Genomic DNA, 17,671 nt, shown 5'->3' with positions numbered 1-17,671 from the left:
TTTCCCACACAGATTGATGCACAGCTTTATGAATTATTCATATAACTGATAAAACAATCCCTTATTGGTTGTTTTGTAGGTTGGTGAGTGGGTGGTGCAAGTTGGTGGGTGGGGCTATGTTGGAGTCACGTGGTTGATTGAAAAGTAACAAATATTTATCAACAACTATAAAGAGAACGATTTAACCGCAATGATTCCCTTTGTTTTATTAAAAGCGATCACACAAAAAAATAAACAGCACAAAATTAAATATATTTAAGTAAAAGAATAGAGCACTTTGAAAATTACAGAGCTAGCTAAGGCACGTTTTGGAACTTCAAAGAGTATTAAAAAAAAGCCAAATTATAAGAAAGTAGCATATTTAATATTTTGACGCAATATCAATTTTTTTTTAAAGCTTTCTGTAAGTTAAGTACTCTAACAGCCTCTTTTATACATGACATATACTTCATGTAAAACACAATTTTTTTAAATTTTGATTTGGAATGTCAAAACCAAAATGACCAAATGAAACAAAAAGGAAACAAATCTTGGATGTAAAAATATCCAAAAATGCTATGCCATTGATTACAATATAATATACAATACTATCTCATAGAATTCACGAAAATTAGTTATATTATTGCTATTTTTAACTTTGGTCTGCCTATAAAATATTCTAAATTTGTTCCTTTAATATGCAAACAATGCTTTTTAGAGAGATCAAATTCCTTAAGTCCAGTGGTTTGAGGTCATTTTATTGCATCTGAAGGATTAATAAATCGTCCTCAAATAATCTAACAATTCTGTAAAAATACTATATAATTATTTTATAAGCTGCAAGTAATGATAGAAAAAAAACACTGTGGACAAACTTCCTAACGTATTCTTGGAATACATCTCTATTAGATTGTGATGTTATTAACTATACCATTCAAAATTAATTACTTGATTACAATGATATCTTGATTACAATGATACCCTTGATTACAATGATACACACATGTTATATTAATACTAGTGTGTTAGACCTACTGTATTTAATTAGGTTTTTAAAAAGTAAAGTTCCATCCAAAAAATTCTGAATTTTCTGAGGAAGAAAATTCTGTCGTCTTTACAGATTTGGTTGTTTTCTTTTTAATATGTATGCTGCAAGAAATTGATTATTTAGATTTCACATAAACAAATTAATATTCCATATAAGTAATAAACTGGTACTATAATTTTTTTCAAGGCTGCTGACCATTAGGTACTGTTAATACTGTACATGTACCTTCAAATAAATTCAATTTCCTTTCTTCCTCAAACAAAGCTTGCAATTTCCTGAAGCAGATAGCAAAAATTAAATAGTAGCATTATATGCTGGAGCATTCAACCATATGTTCAAACAAATTTTGCTGTACTAGCATTTTTGTAAAAAAAATATTTCACAACGTTTATTCTGGGTACAAAAAGTGTATACAAATAGACAACTTGAAAAGAGCATGATATACAAATATCCTGACTTAGCAAAAGACTAAATAAAAATTAACGCTATGTCTCTCCTATTTGTAATACGTTTTGCTATTACAACAATTTCAATAATATTTCAATGAATATTTCGGTAAAACAAAACATGCAAATGAAATCTTTGCAAAAAAGCAGCATTTGTGATATTTAGTACGAAATGGCCCTGCGTATTTTCCATTCAACTGTGTAGTACAGGACAAGTCCAACGAAAAGAAGAACTGCGATTGTAATAAGCTTATGGATGACACAGACAGCAGCAGCAGTGGATAAACCGAAGTAGATACAGAAGCCAACAGCTTGGAAGAGACGGTAATTGGAAAATGCTGGCTCTTGGTTCTCTGGGAAGATGACGCCTAAAATGGCTGAATAAGGAGAGAGAAACGATCAGGCTTTTAGAAATTGATACCTGTAATGAATAATGTTGAAGAGCAACTTTGACCACACTTCGACTCACTTTACTCGGACCCAAGCGAGTCAAAAAAAAGGAAACCCAAATGTCGGGACCATTGTTTCAGTGAAGCTCTGCATGTAGCACTTTCAAAATCTAGGATATGAAAGCCCAATTCATAAGCTTTCTTTAGTACAAGAATCAGTCAATTTAAAGTTCTGTCCACGGATCACAATAAGGTTAGTGTTCTTTCAGCAAAACGAAAACAAATCACGTAGGGATGTGTGTGAATCGTTTTGGTTTTGCTGAAAGAACGCACACCTGGAGGACTACATGTACATCCCTGCAATCAAACTTGCCGTGTATTTCAGTTAAGTTTCATTACTTACATGCTATCTGCGTCTGCCATACTGCATCACCGAATCCCCAAAATGCCGCCATGAGGAACCGATCCCATAACTCAGGCGCATCGCTGTCTGGACTCCAAACAAACATCAGCATGAATATGATGATCATGTGAGCCAATCCACCAGCCGTGAAGATGGTGATACGACCCGAGTATTTCTCCAGACGGCCCAAGAGGAATGAGCAGATTGCATCACTGACACCGAAGACCATCATGATGAAACCGACGTAGTGAATGCCATTGGTGCAGGTAATGAAAGCCTGATGATAAACGAACCAAAACAGATATATAATATATAATAGAAACAATATTTCCATGGACAATTTGTTGAAAAGTAAATCACAAGTCAGATCATAAGTAAAAGGTAATTAACAATGAACGTTCAAATTGACTTGTGATTGACTTGTTATGGCCTTGTGATTGACATGTGATTGACTTGTGATTGAATTGTGATTGACTTGTGATTAGCATGTGATTGACTTGTGATTGACTTGTGATATTGCAATGGACTTGTGATTGACTTGTGATGACTTGTGATTGACTTGTGATGACTTGATTTCATTTCAGGAAAAAAACATCTTTATCATTAATATCTGAGTACATCACAAGTCAGATCATAAGTAAAAGGTAATGAACAATGAACATTCAGATTGACTTGTGATTGACCTGTGATTGGCTAATTTTGATTTCTTGTGATTGACTTGTGATGACTTGATTTAAATTCAGAAACAAAATCTTTATCATTAATAACCTTTTAGTTGTAACAAAAATTCTGTGCCTGCGTTAACTTTATTTTATTTTCTAGTGGCCAACATTCTTTAAGTTCAGTCCAGCTCAACTGTACAACAATAACCCCTTAGTTACTTGGAATTCTAATCCTGGCCAGGCCTGCCTGGCCTAGCAGGCCAGCATAATTAATTATGCAAAGTTTCTTTTGGGTTGTACATATTTCCTTTTCATATTCACTCAAGTAGGGCAGAGACCATGTATAAAAGGGTAGTGCTGGAGGTTGGGTGTGGTCATTTTGCTGTTCAGCAGTCGAGGGAACATCAGTGGGCCTTTGAGTTTGTTGTGTTACAGATAAGTCTCTGTGATTTTGTTCTTTAATTTATCTCCTCCCCATATATATTTGGCTTCAATTTCTTTGATTTGTGCCACTCGTGCCAGTGGCTCCAGCCTCCAGCACCTTCCCTCTACCATGGATGAAGGCCTTCCTCTATGTTTCTACTACGGGTTCCGTGCGCCAACAAAAGAGGGCGCCCTTTTACCTAGCAACGACATCCCATGGGCGGGACATTTAGCTGGTTGACTCGCACCGTTCCTTGTGTATGACGCACGTACGCCAGGGGATTTGTACTATGTACACGCAGTGGTACGGCCGGCCGCGCGTCGTGGCAAAATTGCAGTCAGGCAAGATGGCGTCAGTCAGTCACCCCCAACTGAACTTTCTTTGCTGGTGAGGGGGTACTTGTGAACGGAGCGGATAGTGGTCTCTGCCTCACGTTTACTACACGTGGGTAAGTTTTTTGTTGTAAGGTATTTTCTTTAACCCTTCTATGTTAGTCCCATAAATGTTGCTGAAATACTGGACTACCTCCGTACAAATGTATGTTCAATCACACTGCTGCATAAGGCCTGTGCGTGGATGTTCTTGTTGCTAGGGGAGCCGAAAATCAATTTAAGATCAAAATTATTTTGTCACTTGAATATCACCCCAGCTATAGTATGACTGCTAAATAGCAAAAAAATGTTGAATTCCGTACCTTCAGTCTAGTTATCCAAAAATCATGGTAATTCGGCGACGAATGGGCCTTATTCACGAGTCGGCCATATTGGATTGAGAGCAAGGTAAAATCTTCATTTGTGGAACTTGTGTAGAGAAATGAAAGCAATGACGTTACAAATTAATACCAGTCAGCTTTGATGAATAATTCAAAATTTGTGATGAAACATACTCTAAATAAGCCACATTAGAAAGAAATTGAACGTGAGGCATGCTTTTTCAAAACCGTTGGAATTCGTCGCCGAGTTACCATGATTTTTGGATAACTACACTGAAGCTACGGAATTCAACATTTTTTTTTGCTATTCAGCAGTCATACTATAACTGGGGTGATTTTCAAGTGACAAAATAATTTTGATCTTAAATTGATTTTCGGCTCCCCTAGCAATAGGACTATCCATGCACAGAAGATGTAGAAAGCGTGACTGATAACACGGAGGTAGTCCAGTATTTCAGTCACATTTATGGGACTAGGCGTCTCTGATATTTACCAGACTGTTTTCCTGCCCCCCCCCCCCCATCCCATAAATGTGACGGTAATATTGGTCTACCTCCGTTTTACCGTCACATTTATGAGACTACGACACCGATGCATGCAGCAATCGCGGGCCGTGCGAAACCACTTTTCACTCGACACTTTGCCAACCGCAGTACAGGAAGTCGATGCCAATGCGTGATTTGTTGAATGCCGACTTTTTATGGAAAGGGGCCGAGAGAAACACGACGACATGAGCGAAATGGCGACTTATAAAAGCCGACTTAGAAATAAAAAATCCAATGGAAATGCATTACGGACAATCGGGACTTTAGTCAGACGGCCGACTTGAGCAATTTGACGAGTTGTACGATGTCGGTTTTGCCGGAGGTTACTGTATACTAAAGTGCAACTTTTTTTCGGTATCATTTGTCATAAATTGCATAATTTCATACACATTGTCACTGTTTTGGGCTGGATTGCTAAGGAATTTCTGTACTGATTAGTCGTTATTTGAGCGAGAAGTATCCAGTAGTTTTTGAGATACATGTAGACAAAAAAGTATTAGGGGGACTTTCATTTTTGGTTGAGTGTATTTACCTTAGTGAAATCTCCAAAGAAAAATGCTTGTTCCATTCCACTATACATGAATAAAGGCACAAGCATGAGTATGTACGGATTCATCAGCAGACGCAGTGTAGCCACCAAATTGCTTTTGACGCTCTCGATAATGCCGGCATCAGAAACGTGAAGCTTGCTCAGAAACAGGCAAGTGATAAGCATACTCAGCAACCCGCATGCCAAGTATACAGAGATTAGCGTTGTTGTTGTTCCTGCTGCGATGTTGGAACCACTGTGCCCTTCACCAGACTTGTTATCACTACCACCAGATCCACACTCATGTATACCACATTGACTGACATTGATGAAACTAGTCATGTTAGTGTCAGGGTACAGGACCAACGAAGCGACAAGATTCCCTGTGATTTGACTCGCTTGGAAGAAGAAGAAGAAGACGCCATTAAACTGATTGATGACTTCTTCTGGAACTTTGTTCTTGATGTCGGCATAACTTATAGCTGTGGTAGTGAGATAGGTTCCTTGCGATATCCACAGCGGGGCTGCCGCTAAACCTAAAATCAAACCAGCTGGAATCAAGGTGTAATCTCGCGGGTAGTAATTACTAGCCGTGTAGACGGTGTAACACAAGGTGCATAGAGCGATAGCCCATTTGGTACCGACGGCTCGAATCAAGGCTGGCGCTAAGAGACTCGAGATGATGATTCCACCGTAGATGACTGCTAGGGAAGCCACGCCGGCTGTCGCATGCAGACTGCTTTGAAGATTCTGTAAGGCGCTGTACGCGGTGAAGTTGAACAAGAATGCCAGACTCAGAACGATCAAGTTCTTCTTGTGACTGATGGCGGTTGCTGGAGTAGTCAGCAGGGTATCAATGACACTACCACTGCCAGAGACGACTGGGTTGGGACCTTTCTGTGGTCCTGCCGAGTTCTGTTCCACAGGTATGAGTGGATCGCTTTCAGTAATCATTGTTGTATCCGGAGACTGAATACCCTCTGATTTCATTATCACTCACGGTTGGAACTGCACGTCAGAAGAATCTGTATAACAATTAAATAAAGAGTAAAATATTAAAACACGGTCCATTTTTGTCACCGAAGTATTCACACATGTACTATATTTTGAGCCTGCAATAGCATCTTCATGTACTTATCTCAACGGAATTTGCAGTGCATGTGACGTTCTTTTCCAGACACTCCCAAAACGGAAATGAAACCCTCAGAATAAAAAGTAAACATTTATTGTTTACACACAGGCTTCGTTGCAACCACCAAAATGACGGAATAACGACCGAATTTTATGCATCGAAACTCATCTCTTTCACTCTTTGTAATATTTTCTTTAATGACTTCCTTGTACGCAGGTTAAATCCTTTTGTATTTGGTTTTGAGGAGTAAAAACTGTATCACCCTTTCCAAACCAAGAGGAATTTTTTTTCTAATCTAAATATATTTCCGAGTTTAAACAAACAAGCGCGAGTGCACAATAAGCTCTGGCCTGCTTCCGGAATGTCTCACTTCATATGCAAAATAGACGCGCATGCGCATTCATCGAGACAAAGGGGTGTGTTCCAAAAACTTTTGCCAAGAGTGCATTTTCATGTACTGACGACGGCATTGCATTTGATCAATTTTTGGTCAATTATATTTTATGGGAAACTTAGGGGGCCCATTTTTGGTCAATTTTCCGGGGACCGACCGACCGACTGACCGACCAACCGACATGTAGAATCTCCTGCCAGAGCTTAAAAACTTAGGGGCTCTCATGTAGTAGGAAGTTCCAAATAATATGTACCGGTACCATAGATTGTACTAATTAGCCGCAAACAATTTCAATTAGAGAACGGTGGATATTTTTTTTTAGTATGCTCATATCCTGGTGTTTATTTATTAAAGATACATCTATTTTATCCAAAGACTTCCCTGTTGAAACTTGACAATGTTTCTTAGTCATTTCCCTATACACACAATGACACAAGGACTTTATGATTCATTTCACTCTAAAGATAACTTATCACTCCCATGACCAAATCAGGCAGTGTGCAGTGTTGGAACAAATCATTCTTTTTTATGCAGTCGATCACAAAATGAAAGGCGAAGAGTCACCTACATTGTTACGTGGGAGACCTGAATAAGTTCAAGGAAATCCCCCCCCCCCTCCCAAAAAAAAAAGTTGCTTGCAATAATTATGTCAATGTCCAAATGTTTTCTTTCCATTAATTTTCTTTCCAAAATTTGGGAATTTCCTTTAATTTTTTTAAGTCTCCCAAGTTAGCCAACCCTTCATTAATAAGACCACTTAGGCCAAAACAAAAATAGTCCTGCCATAATTACATGGCAATCAAAAATAAGGTAGGTAGGTAGGAGGGATTTTTTTTTTTAGTAGCCATTTTTGGATCGTTACTATGTCCTCATAATTATTCAGTCTCTTATATATGCTTAAGAAAATGTTATTGAAGTAAGGATAGAATCACCAAAATAAATTTAAAAAAATAAAAAAATTAAAAATATACCTAAATATGGGGGAAAATAAATTACACAGCAGGTATTAACTATTGATGCAAATTGGGTATATTTAGGGTCAAAATTAACGATGGCATCACATCTTGTTTTTGGTTCAAAGAATTGATCTAGCATGGATGCCAGTATGACCAAAATATGCCATGAAATTATGGCTGGCCTAGCCAGTGCCGGCTAATCCTTTAAAGGTATTAAATGACCATCATCAGGTACAAGACCTGTGGCCTAGTGGAAAGAGCGTGCAACTCATGGTTGGGAGAACAACATTTAGCAACATTTTCTATTTTGTTTTTGTTTTTTCATCCCAAAATTTTGGTATTTTCTTCTTTTATTTACAGGTTATTAAATTTTCTTTTTGTTATTCGTGGCTCTGGAGGATTTCTTTTAAAGGTACAGTCCATCATTTGTAATTTGTGCAATTTGTTTGTTTGAAGCAACAAACGTGCTCAAAATCTAAAGAAAGGTGCTGAACATCTAACCTGGTAAACTTTCAGCTGTATATTCCGAGAAAAACAGCATTCTAGGATCTCGATTTCAAATCAAAAGTTGCTGACTTGCTGTACATGTTTTGAATTGGGCCTGAATTCAGGGTCCGAGACACGTTCTCAATAAACCAATTGCAGCTACGGATCATGTCGTGCACCGATCCAACAATTGAAGCAACCACATTAAAACAGGGAGTTTAATCCCCTCACTATCTTTCAACCAAGTATGTTTTTGCAACAATAATTACCTCAGTTACCTTTCGGATAACTGCAAATGATGGATTGTAGCTTTAGGGAAATAACGTCCAAAATTGAAAAAAAAAAATGGTCTGAATCCCATCTCGTGAATACGAAGTCACAATGACAATGTTGGCACAGAACCAACATATCACGGTCAACATAAAGTCGCCCAAAAAGTCACAGCGCAAGTTCAGTGCTTAGCCGGCAAAATATCGTTTACTTAAACCGGCGCCACTTTTAGACCTATACACTGCCAGCCAGATCAGTGTTCTTCAGCAAAACGAAAAGAAATCACATAGGGATGCGTGTGAATTGTTTTCGTTTTGTTGAAAGAACCACACCTTTTTTGGGATCAGTGGACAGAACTTTAAAACGGTGGTTGTGTTTAAAACTCCGTAACTTGAAAAGTACAAAAGTGATTTGAATGATTCTCGTACTAAAAGAAAGCTTATGAATTGGGCTTTTATATCCTAGATTTTGAAAGTTCTACATGCAGAGCTTCACTAAAACAATGGTCCCAACATTTGGGTTTCCTTTTTTTTACTCACCCTGTATCTTAGCCCCACTTGTGTGGGCTACTGTATTGCTGCGCTGTACATTAGGCCACACGTCTGGTTTCCCAATCTACTGAGGAGTTTAGTCCGAAACTTGCACATGAGGACTCCAGGAAAGATGTCTAAATTTCTCTAAAAATTTCAAGAAAGATTACCTAATCAATCCGGAGGGGAGATGAGACATCATAGAATACAATTGTGTGCAGTGGTATGTAAAAAAAAATGCCAAAAAAAAGTGCGCTGGTTTTGGATTAAACTCCTCAGAAGGTTGGAAAACCAGACGTGTGGCCTAACGTCATGAATGTACAGCGCAGCAATACAGAGGCGACACAGAGGCATGTACCTGTATCTGTTAAAAAATTTAAACAAAAGCTCAAAGTTTAAACTCAAACTTTCAAAGCAATTTTCAAGGATACTAATACTAACATTGACGGTATTTTACCTGTACTCAGTTGTTTACTTGCTTCGATACGGATCGAAGCATGTCCACCCCTTCCAAGCTGAGTGATGTTCCTGTACGTCGGAGCTTATCAATATCAGCTATCAATCAAGATCAAGGATTATCACATTGTCAATGCACAACAAACTGCAGTCACCGTTCACTCACTCGATCGCCGTACGTCATGTACGTACTCACGCGCGGTCATGGATCGATCGATGCATTTATCAAGAATAAAATTAAACTAAACCAACGATTGCTGAACTCGTGATGCGGAAACACATGATACTACTTAAAGTACTAGGCCTATATTCCGATCAACCACCTTCATCGTAATAAGGGGAAATTTTTCGTAATGAAATTCAAGTCACGAGTAAACTTAAAATACTTTAAGTAAACACTGCTGCAGCGTAACAGCGCCCTCAATGTTCAAGGTCTCAATTTTTCAAAATGTTGGCTTCGTTTCCAGTTCGGCTTCTGTCATCCTTCGCTTCAGATATCAGAATAATTTTAAAGCTAACTGAATGCAAAAAAAAGTACATATAATTCGGCCTCATAACAAAGAATTTGGTATTCTTTAGTCAAAAAATGGCCCGTTTTATGTTATAGTATTCCAAGTCAGGCTCCTAAGATGTTTCGAATATCAAAAACAAAACCGCTGTTTTTAGAACTCCCATCTTCACGATCGCGTAATTCTCTATCTTGTGAGGGCGCACTTGCAAACTAGCAGTGCTGCGATGAGCTACATTTAGAAATGGGGACGTCGACAGCAAGCATCAAAACATCAAAACAGTTGTACAAGTATCTTCTAAGAGCTTGTGAAAAGTTGCCTAGAGAGGCCCACAGTCACTACAAACATCATGTCAGACAGGTATTGGCCCTTTTCCCTTACCACTTTTGCCACTGCATGGTCAATCAGTCTCAATATTAAACTCAGTCTCGTCACTGACTAGCCCCACTGTGGCCGCGGTATGCTGCGCTGAACCAGCGCAGCATACCGCGGCCACACTAGTGGGGCTAGTCACTGTACATTATACTACTAGGCCTACAATACAAAGTACAACTGTACTATAAAATTCCATGACATTTGTAAGTCAAAAAGTGTCATAATGTTCCAGCGTTCCCCTTCCCCCATTGACACACTTGATTTTGCCCTTAGATAGACACTGTGTTTAATAACCCTGCCAACCCCCCCCCCCCCCCCCCCCCCCCCCCCCCCCCACACACACACTTTTGAGTTCTGTACCCATCCTTGAAGTTGACATCAATGTTCCACTTGTTTGAACTCGCAGGGTTTCCGTAGCCATGCTGATGAATTGGATTCGATGAGGATCAAACAGATTATCGCGAGGGCAATGCAAGATGCAGAATGGGTCCTCAATAAGGTATTACAGCATGATGGTAGCCTATTCAAAGTGTCTAAATCGATGCCTTTCCATGATTATTACGCAGCACTTTTCAATAGCAGTTGCATAACACTATATTTGTTTTTGTGTGTGTCCTATGTAGTATGCAGACAAAGACAGCAAGACGTGACAATGTCTCCCTTTCATTGGATAGTGCTGGTGTACGGTAGCTGAAATGTTGGACAGCATTTTTCTCTCAAAACCTGGACTTGTCATCTTTTTGTTCTACAATCCCGAGCAAGTTGGAAGCAGGCTACTTGGACATGATGTTGGAGTTTGCTGTTGAATTTGACGGCCTTAAAAACAATTGTGTTTGTTGCAAATCCTGAACAGTGTGGACACAGACTGATGGGGAAATATGCTGGGTTTATAGCAGAATGAGCTTTGCCTACCCTTTGGAAGTTTGAATCGTGTTGTAGCTTATTCAGGTATCGGAATCAAGATTTGAAGGGAGTAATCGCAACATTTCCCCAGTTTTCACATCTTAAATGCTGTTACATAATATTACAAACAAAATGTATTGCATATCCCAATGATCCAAATTTCCTTGAAATGCTTGGAGTTGTTTATTTTAATACTGTAACAAGCATCGCTAGTTAACAACCATGCAGCAGGGGTCTGGTCCAAGGATGTTCGATCCCTGTGAATGCGGTGGAAGGCCCCAGCCCCCAGCAATAACCTTGCGAAACCCTGTGAAATAATACCTTGTGGATTGGGTGGATGGGGTGAATTAATTTCACAACAACAAAAAAATGATAAGAAACGGGTGAATTCTTTGACTAATATACTGGTCCCATCTTCCATTAATTAAGAAGACGTAGATCTGTGGGTTTTATTAAATCCTGCTTGTTCTCCCATGGCCGGCCATAGGCTTGTACTCGACTCGTAGCTCACTGTGTGTGCATTCTTAGTTCCCTACTGAAACATGCACAAAGTTAATAGCATTATGATCTACCATTGCCACGCAGTGTCTTGGGGACACACCCACTAAAAACTGTAAGCCAATCAGATTTTAGATGCATTTACATGGCATACATGTACAAAGCTAATAGCCCTGTCATAATCTACCATTGCCTGATGCATGTCCTGCCTAGCCTGCTGTGACTTGGGAGCACGCCCCTTCAGAACTCTTGGCCAATCATGACTAGTGATCCTGATGGCGTGATGCTTAGCAAGAGTTAGTGCTAACATGTTCCAAACATACAGATGGTGACCTCTCGCCTAAGTAATATTAAAAGACTCGCCAATACAATTAATCGACTTCATCAGTTACTTTTGCTGTATGTAATATTCTGAATCACCATGTCAGGAGATGTGATATAATAAAATGGATTGTTGGATCATTCAGTCAATTTAGTTTTTGTTGTTTTCTTTTTGAGTTGTCTCAGTGGACGAGTTGTCTCAGTAGACGAGTTGTCTCGGGGGTCGAGTTGTCTCAACGGTCGAGTTGTCTCAACGTCGAGCTGTCGCCAAAGTCAAGTTGTCTCAAGTCTCAACGATGAGTTGCTAGACTTTAAGTCGCTGCTTCAGTACGTAGTTTGTGTGGCCAACGCTTGACTTTGGCAAAGTTACAGAAGAGTGACAGTCCTATATTCAAATTCCCCGAAACATAGGCCTATCAATGAACATTCTAGATAGGTCACGTCCACATTGTATATTGAAGAAGTACATAACGGTATAAAACCCGAACCAGTGTTTTAGCGTAATATGCATTAAATCGCCGGGGAATGTCGGACAACTCGACCGTTGAGACAACTCGACCGTTGAGACAACTCGACCGTTGAGACAACTCGACCGATGAGACAACTCGACCGTTGAGTCTCAACGGTCTAGTTGTCTGACCCCCGTGTCTGGTGGGTTGCAGACCCTGTTGCCCAAACGACGTCGGCATTAAGTGAACAAGAACAACACTGTGCACTGAATTGAAATTTCGTTCCAAAATTGTTCGGGATATAAAATACATATGGTTTGACAATCAACGGGAACTATGAAAGAATAAATTTAATATGATTTAAGGAAATACAGTGCACAAATCGCGAAAAATTCAATTCGAATTCGAGTCACTTTTAATGGAACAAAAATTTAGCACTCGTTGTGGAGACGATAACTCGAGAACAACGCAGTGCACTGAATTGAAATTTCGTTCAATAATTGTTCGGGATATAGGACACAAATGGTTTGAAAATCGACGGGAGCCATCAAAGAATAAATTAAGTATGATTTAAGGAAACACAGAGTACTCATCCCAAAAATTTCAATTCGAAATCGTGTCACTTTTAATGGAACAAAAATAAAGCCCCCCTTGTGGAGACGATAACTCCAGAAAAACACATTGCACTGATTTGAAATTGCGTCCAAAAATTGACTGTGATATACGAGACAATATATTTGAAATTTGAAAGAAACTACAACAAAAACAAAAACGACAGTGTGTTAGAGCACTGCCGTACATTTTACCAACATCAATTTCTTTCAACAGAGGGCGCGCTACACAAATACTGGTCGTCACCATAAAGACTTTCGTCAACGTGGATCACGATCTGCCCGAACGAAGTATTTGTGTTGACGATAACTCAAGAACAAAACAGTGCACTGTAGTGAAATTTCGTTCAATAACAGTTTGGGATATAGCACACCAATGGTTTGAGAGTCGACGGGAACCATTAAGGAATACATTTAATATGAAGGAAATGTAGTGTACTAAAGTGCGAATAATTCAATTTGAATTCGAGTCCCTTTTAATGGACCAAAATTAAGTACTCTTTGTGGAGACGATAACTCAAGAACAACACAGTGCACTGAATTAGCATTTCGTTCAATAATTGTTTTGGATATAGCAAACAAATGGTTTGAAAATCGACGAGAACCGTTGAAGAATAAATTTAATATGATTTAAGGAAATACAGTGTACTAATCGCGAATAATTCAATTCGAATTCGAGTCACTTTTAATGGAACAAAAATAAAGCACTCTATGTGGGGACGATTAACTCAAGAAAAACACATTGCACTGATTTGAAATTGCATCCCATAATTGACTGTGATAGACGAGACAATATGTTTGAAATTTGAAAGAAACCGTTGAAGAAAAAAAAATAATACAACAAAAACAAAAACGACAGTGTGTAAAAGCACTCCAGGAAATACATCAGTGCCTCACTTTTGCACAGAAACGATAGTCCAGCTGGACAGGATATCTCATAAATTAAGATTATACTTTCGATTGAATTTTGGCCAGATGATTGGTCATGAAAAGTAGACAAAAAAGACAGAAGATTGAGACAAAATATTGTTTTTCTCTTCCCTCAACAGTGTCTTGTGGCGGTGAAGCGTGAATATCCGACTCCATAAAATGTGGACTCATTGGTACACTGTAAACAGAACCCGTAAAAACACTGTCAATTTCCCGTACTTTTTACGGTTTATTACCGTTATTGCTCGTATCGTCACAAGAAAGAACGTGCTACGTGCATTTCCCGTAAAACTTGGTGCCCTGACGCATGCTGGGATTCACAATGCTTTGTATTCGTAACTTTTCAAAACCCCTCCCCTTTCAAACCCTCACAACCGCCTAGTTTTTAAAGCTGTGATTCGTGTGCACTCACGCAACGTTCGCTACGTGCTGATCATTGGGACGTCACAGCCTTAATGCTTTGATATTGCGGAATTTGGAGAGCCAAACAGCTAATCCTGCGGTGTTGACCAGCAATAGGTTGACCCCTTTCTGTGGGATCGGTAAAAAGTTGTAAATGAAAATTACAACTTACAGATGCAAGTTATGTTACAACTTAAAGATAATTTCACATTAAGTGATTTGAAAACCACTATGCGTGTAAAAGACAAGCTGCAAGACGTATGCATACCCCACTCCCAGCTGCTGCAACTGGAACCTACCCCCCTCCCTAGACCCCTACACTCAGCTCTGACGCCACCCACTTTGTATTCCATTACTTTACGGCAAATTGCCGTCAAATTTAAGGGAAATTCGCGTTAAAATTACGGTCACCGTCATTTTTGGAAACCCGTAACTGACCGTAATTTTACGGTCTTTTGTTGGCAACCCGTTTGACAGTGCTTTTACCGTAAAATTACGGGCAAATTGTTTACAGTGTAGTACTGCGCACGCGACAGTACGATACTGTGCTATTTTTAGGATCGTTTCAGGAGAGTGAGCTGTTTACGTGCGAGGGATCAACCAATAATAGGGAAGTAGGGGTCCGATTTTCATAGGAGTCGGATTTTCATGTGACAGTGGAACATGGAGAAAAACTTCGCGATAGGCTGCAGTCGTAGTCCAAAACAGAACATTTGCCTCGCTTTTTGCACAGAAACGATAGTCCAGCTGGACAGGATATCTAAAAAAAAAAGTAAGTGATGCATTAAATTGAATTGTGGCCAGATGATTGGTCATGAAAAGAAGACAAACTGGACAGAAGATTTAAACGAAATATTGTTTTTCTCTCCCTAAACAGTGTCTTGTGTCGCGACATGGAGAACAACTTGGCGATGGGCTGCAGTGTCAGTCCAAACAGAACATTTGCCTCACTTTTAAATTTGCTCAGGAAAGATAGTCCACGTCTACACGCTATCTCAAAAATTAATTGGAGCATTGAATTGAATTGTGGCCAGATGATTGGTCATGAAAAGAAGACAAACTAGACAGAATATTTTAACGAAATATTGTTTTTCTCTCCCTAAACAGTATCTTGTGTCGCGACACGGAGACCAACTTGGCGATGGGCTGCAGTGTCAGTCCAAACAGAACATTTGCCTCACTTTTGCACAGGAACGATAGTTCATTGATATTTTGTCCAATAATTGGTCGTAGAGTATTATACATTGCTGTTGAATATCTAGAGAATTTGTCAAACAATAACCATTATAGTACCCCCCCCCCCAAAAAAAATGAAGTATGTTAAGCGCAAAAAATACAGCGAATCCGAAATATTGGCCAACTTTCATGGAAAGAAAAACAACACACTTGTTTTCCGCACTATAACTAAAAATATACTCATGGTATCGAATTTAAATTTCGTCTTGTGATTGGTCATTACATCAAACACATTTCTTGTGAATTTTGAGAGAATTCGTTCAACAATACAAATAATAGAACCAAAATATTGTAGTGTGTTAAGCTCGAAAAATAACAAGTCGAATTGAAGCCAATATTCTTTCAAAAGAGGGCGCGCTTCACAAATAGTGGTCGGCACGAGAATTTTTGTCACCACCGTCGGAGAAAGTCCTGCCTACAAAAACAACACACTCGTTTTCCGGACGATAACTCAAGAAATACATTTTGTATTGAATTGAAATTTTGTCCAATGATTGATCGTAGTATACTCTACATTTCTCTTGAATATCGAGAGAATTCGTAGAACAATAACAATAATAGAACCAAACAAAATGTAGTGTGTTAAGCGCAAAACAAATACAGTGAATCCGAATTAGAGTAAACTTTCATGGAACAAAAACAACACACTCGTTTTCCGGATATCTAAATTAAATACTGATGGTATCAAATTGAAATTTTGTCTCGTAATTGGTCGTTACATCAAAGACATTTCTTGTGAATTTTGAGAGAATTCGTCCGATAATACAAATAATAGAACCAAAACAATGTTGTGTGTTAATTAAGCGCGAAAAAAAAAAAACTTAGCCAATATTCTTTCAAAAGAGGGCGCACTTCACAAATAATGGTCGCCACCGTAAATAACTTTTACAAAAACAGTACACACGCTCTCTCAAAAATTAATTGGAGCATTGAATTGAATTGTGGCCAGATGATTGGTCATGAAAAGAAGACAAACTAGACAGAAGATTTAAACGAAATATTGTTTTTCTCTCCCTAAACAGTGTCTTGTGTGGCGATGGGCTGCAGTGTCAGTCCAAACAGAACATTTGCCTCACTTTTGCACAGGAATGATAGTCCACGTCTACACGCTATCTCAAAAATTAATTGGAGCATTGAATTGAATTGTGGCCAGATGATTGGTCATGAAAAGAAGACAAACTAGACCGAAGATTTAAACGAAATATTGTTTTTCTCTCCCTAAACAGTGTCTTGTGTCGCGACACTTGGCGATGGGCTGCAGTGTCAGTCCAAACAGAACATTTGACTCACTTTTGCACAGGAACGATAATCCACGTCTACACGCTGTCTCAAAAAATAATTGGAGCATTGAATTGAATTGTGGCCAGATGATTGGTCATGAAAAGAAGACAAACTAGACAGGAGATTTAAACGAAATATTGTTTTTCTCTCCCTAAACAGTGTCTTGTGTCGCGACACGGAGAACAACTTGGTGATGGGCTGCAGTGTCAGTCCAAACAGAACATTTGCCTCACTTTTGCGCAGGAATGATAGTCCACGTCTACACGCTATCTCAAAAATTAATTGGAGCATTGAATTGAATTGTGGCCAGATGATTGGTCATGAAAAGAAGACAAACTAGACCGAAGATTCAAACGAAATATTGTTTTTCTCTCCCTAAACAGTGTCTTGTGTCGCAACACGGAGAACAACTTGGCAATGGGCTGTAGTGTCAGTCAAAACAGAACATTTGCCTCACTTTTGCACAGGAACGATAGTCCACGTCTACACGCTATCTCAAAAATTAATTGGAGCATTGAATTGAATTGTGGCCAGATGATTGGTCATGAAAAGAAGACAAACTAGACAGAATATTTTAACGAAATATTGTTTTTCTCTCCCTAAATAGTATCTTGTGTCGCGACACGGAGACCAACTTGGCGATGGGCTGCAGTGTCAGTCCAAACAGAACATTTGCCTCACTTTTGCACAGGAACGATAGTTAATTGATATTTTGTCCAATAATTGGTCGTAGAGTATTATACATTGCTGTTGAATATCTAGAGAATTTGTCAAACAATAACCATTATAGAACCC

At 39.0% G+C, this 17,671-nt stretch overlaps 2 protein-coding genes across 2 annotated transcripts; one reads left to right on the top strand and one right to left on the bottom strand.

Annotated features, from left to right (window-relative positions):
- Positions 1-999: 999 nt before the first annotated feature.
- LOC119732199 (protein unc-93 homolog A-like) lies at positions 1,000-9,772 on the bottom strand. The gene is made up of 4 exons (XM_038205627.1): positions 9,363-9,772; positions 5,141-6,162; positions 2,266-2,542; positions 1,000-1,850 (listed from the first exon to the last, which is right to left on the bottom strand). Exons 2-4 carry the CDS (start codon positions 6,125-6,127, stop codon positions 1,636-1,638), a joined length of 1,479 nt encoding a protein of 492 aa, XP_038061555.1. The 5' UTR covers positions 6,128-6,162; positions 9,363-9,772; the 3' UTR covers positions 1,000-1,635.
- Positions 9,773-10,067: 295 nt separating this feature from the next.
- On the top strand, positions 10,068-12,117 carry LOC119732200 (LYR motif-containing protein 9-like). Its single transcript, XM_038205628.1, has 3 exons — positions 10,068-10,230; positions 10,652-10,744; positions 10,869-12,117. Exons 1-3 carry the CDS (start codon positions 10,114-10,116, stop codon positions 10,893-10,895), a joined length of 237 nt encoding a protein of 78 aa, XP_038061556.1. The 5' UTR covers positions 10,068-10,113; the 3' UTR covers positions 10,896-12,117.
- The last annotated feature ends 5,554 nt before the right edge of the window (positions 12,118-17,671 follow it).

This window comes from Patiria miniata, unplaced genomic scaffold (assembly GCF_015706575.1).
Source record: "Patiria miniata isolate m_02_andy unplaced genomic scaffold, ASM1570657v1 HiC_scaffold_24, whole genome shotgun sequence".
In the NCBI taxonomy this organism is placed as follows: domain Eukaryota; kingdom Metazoa; phylum Echinodermata; class Asteroidea; order Valvatida; family Asterinidae; genus Patiria; species Patiria miniata.
The sequence above is the reverse complement of the archived record's forward strand: the minus strand, read 5'-3'. Positions and strand labels throughout refer to the sequence as shown.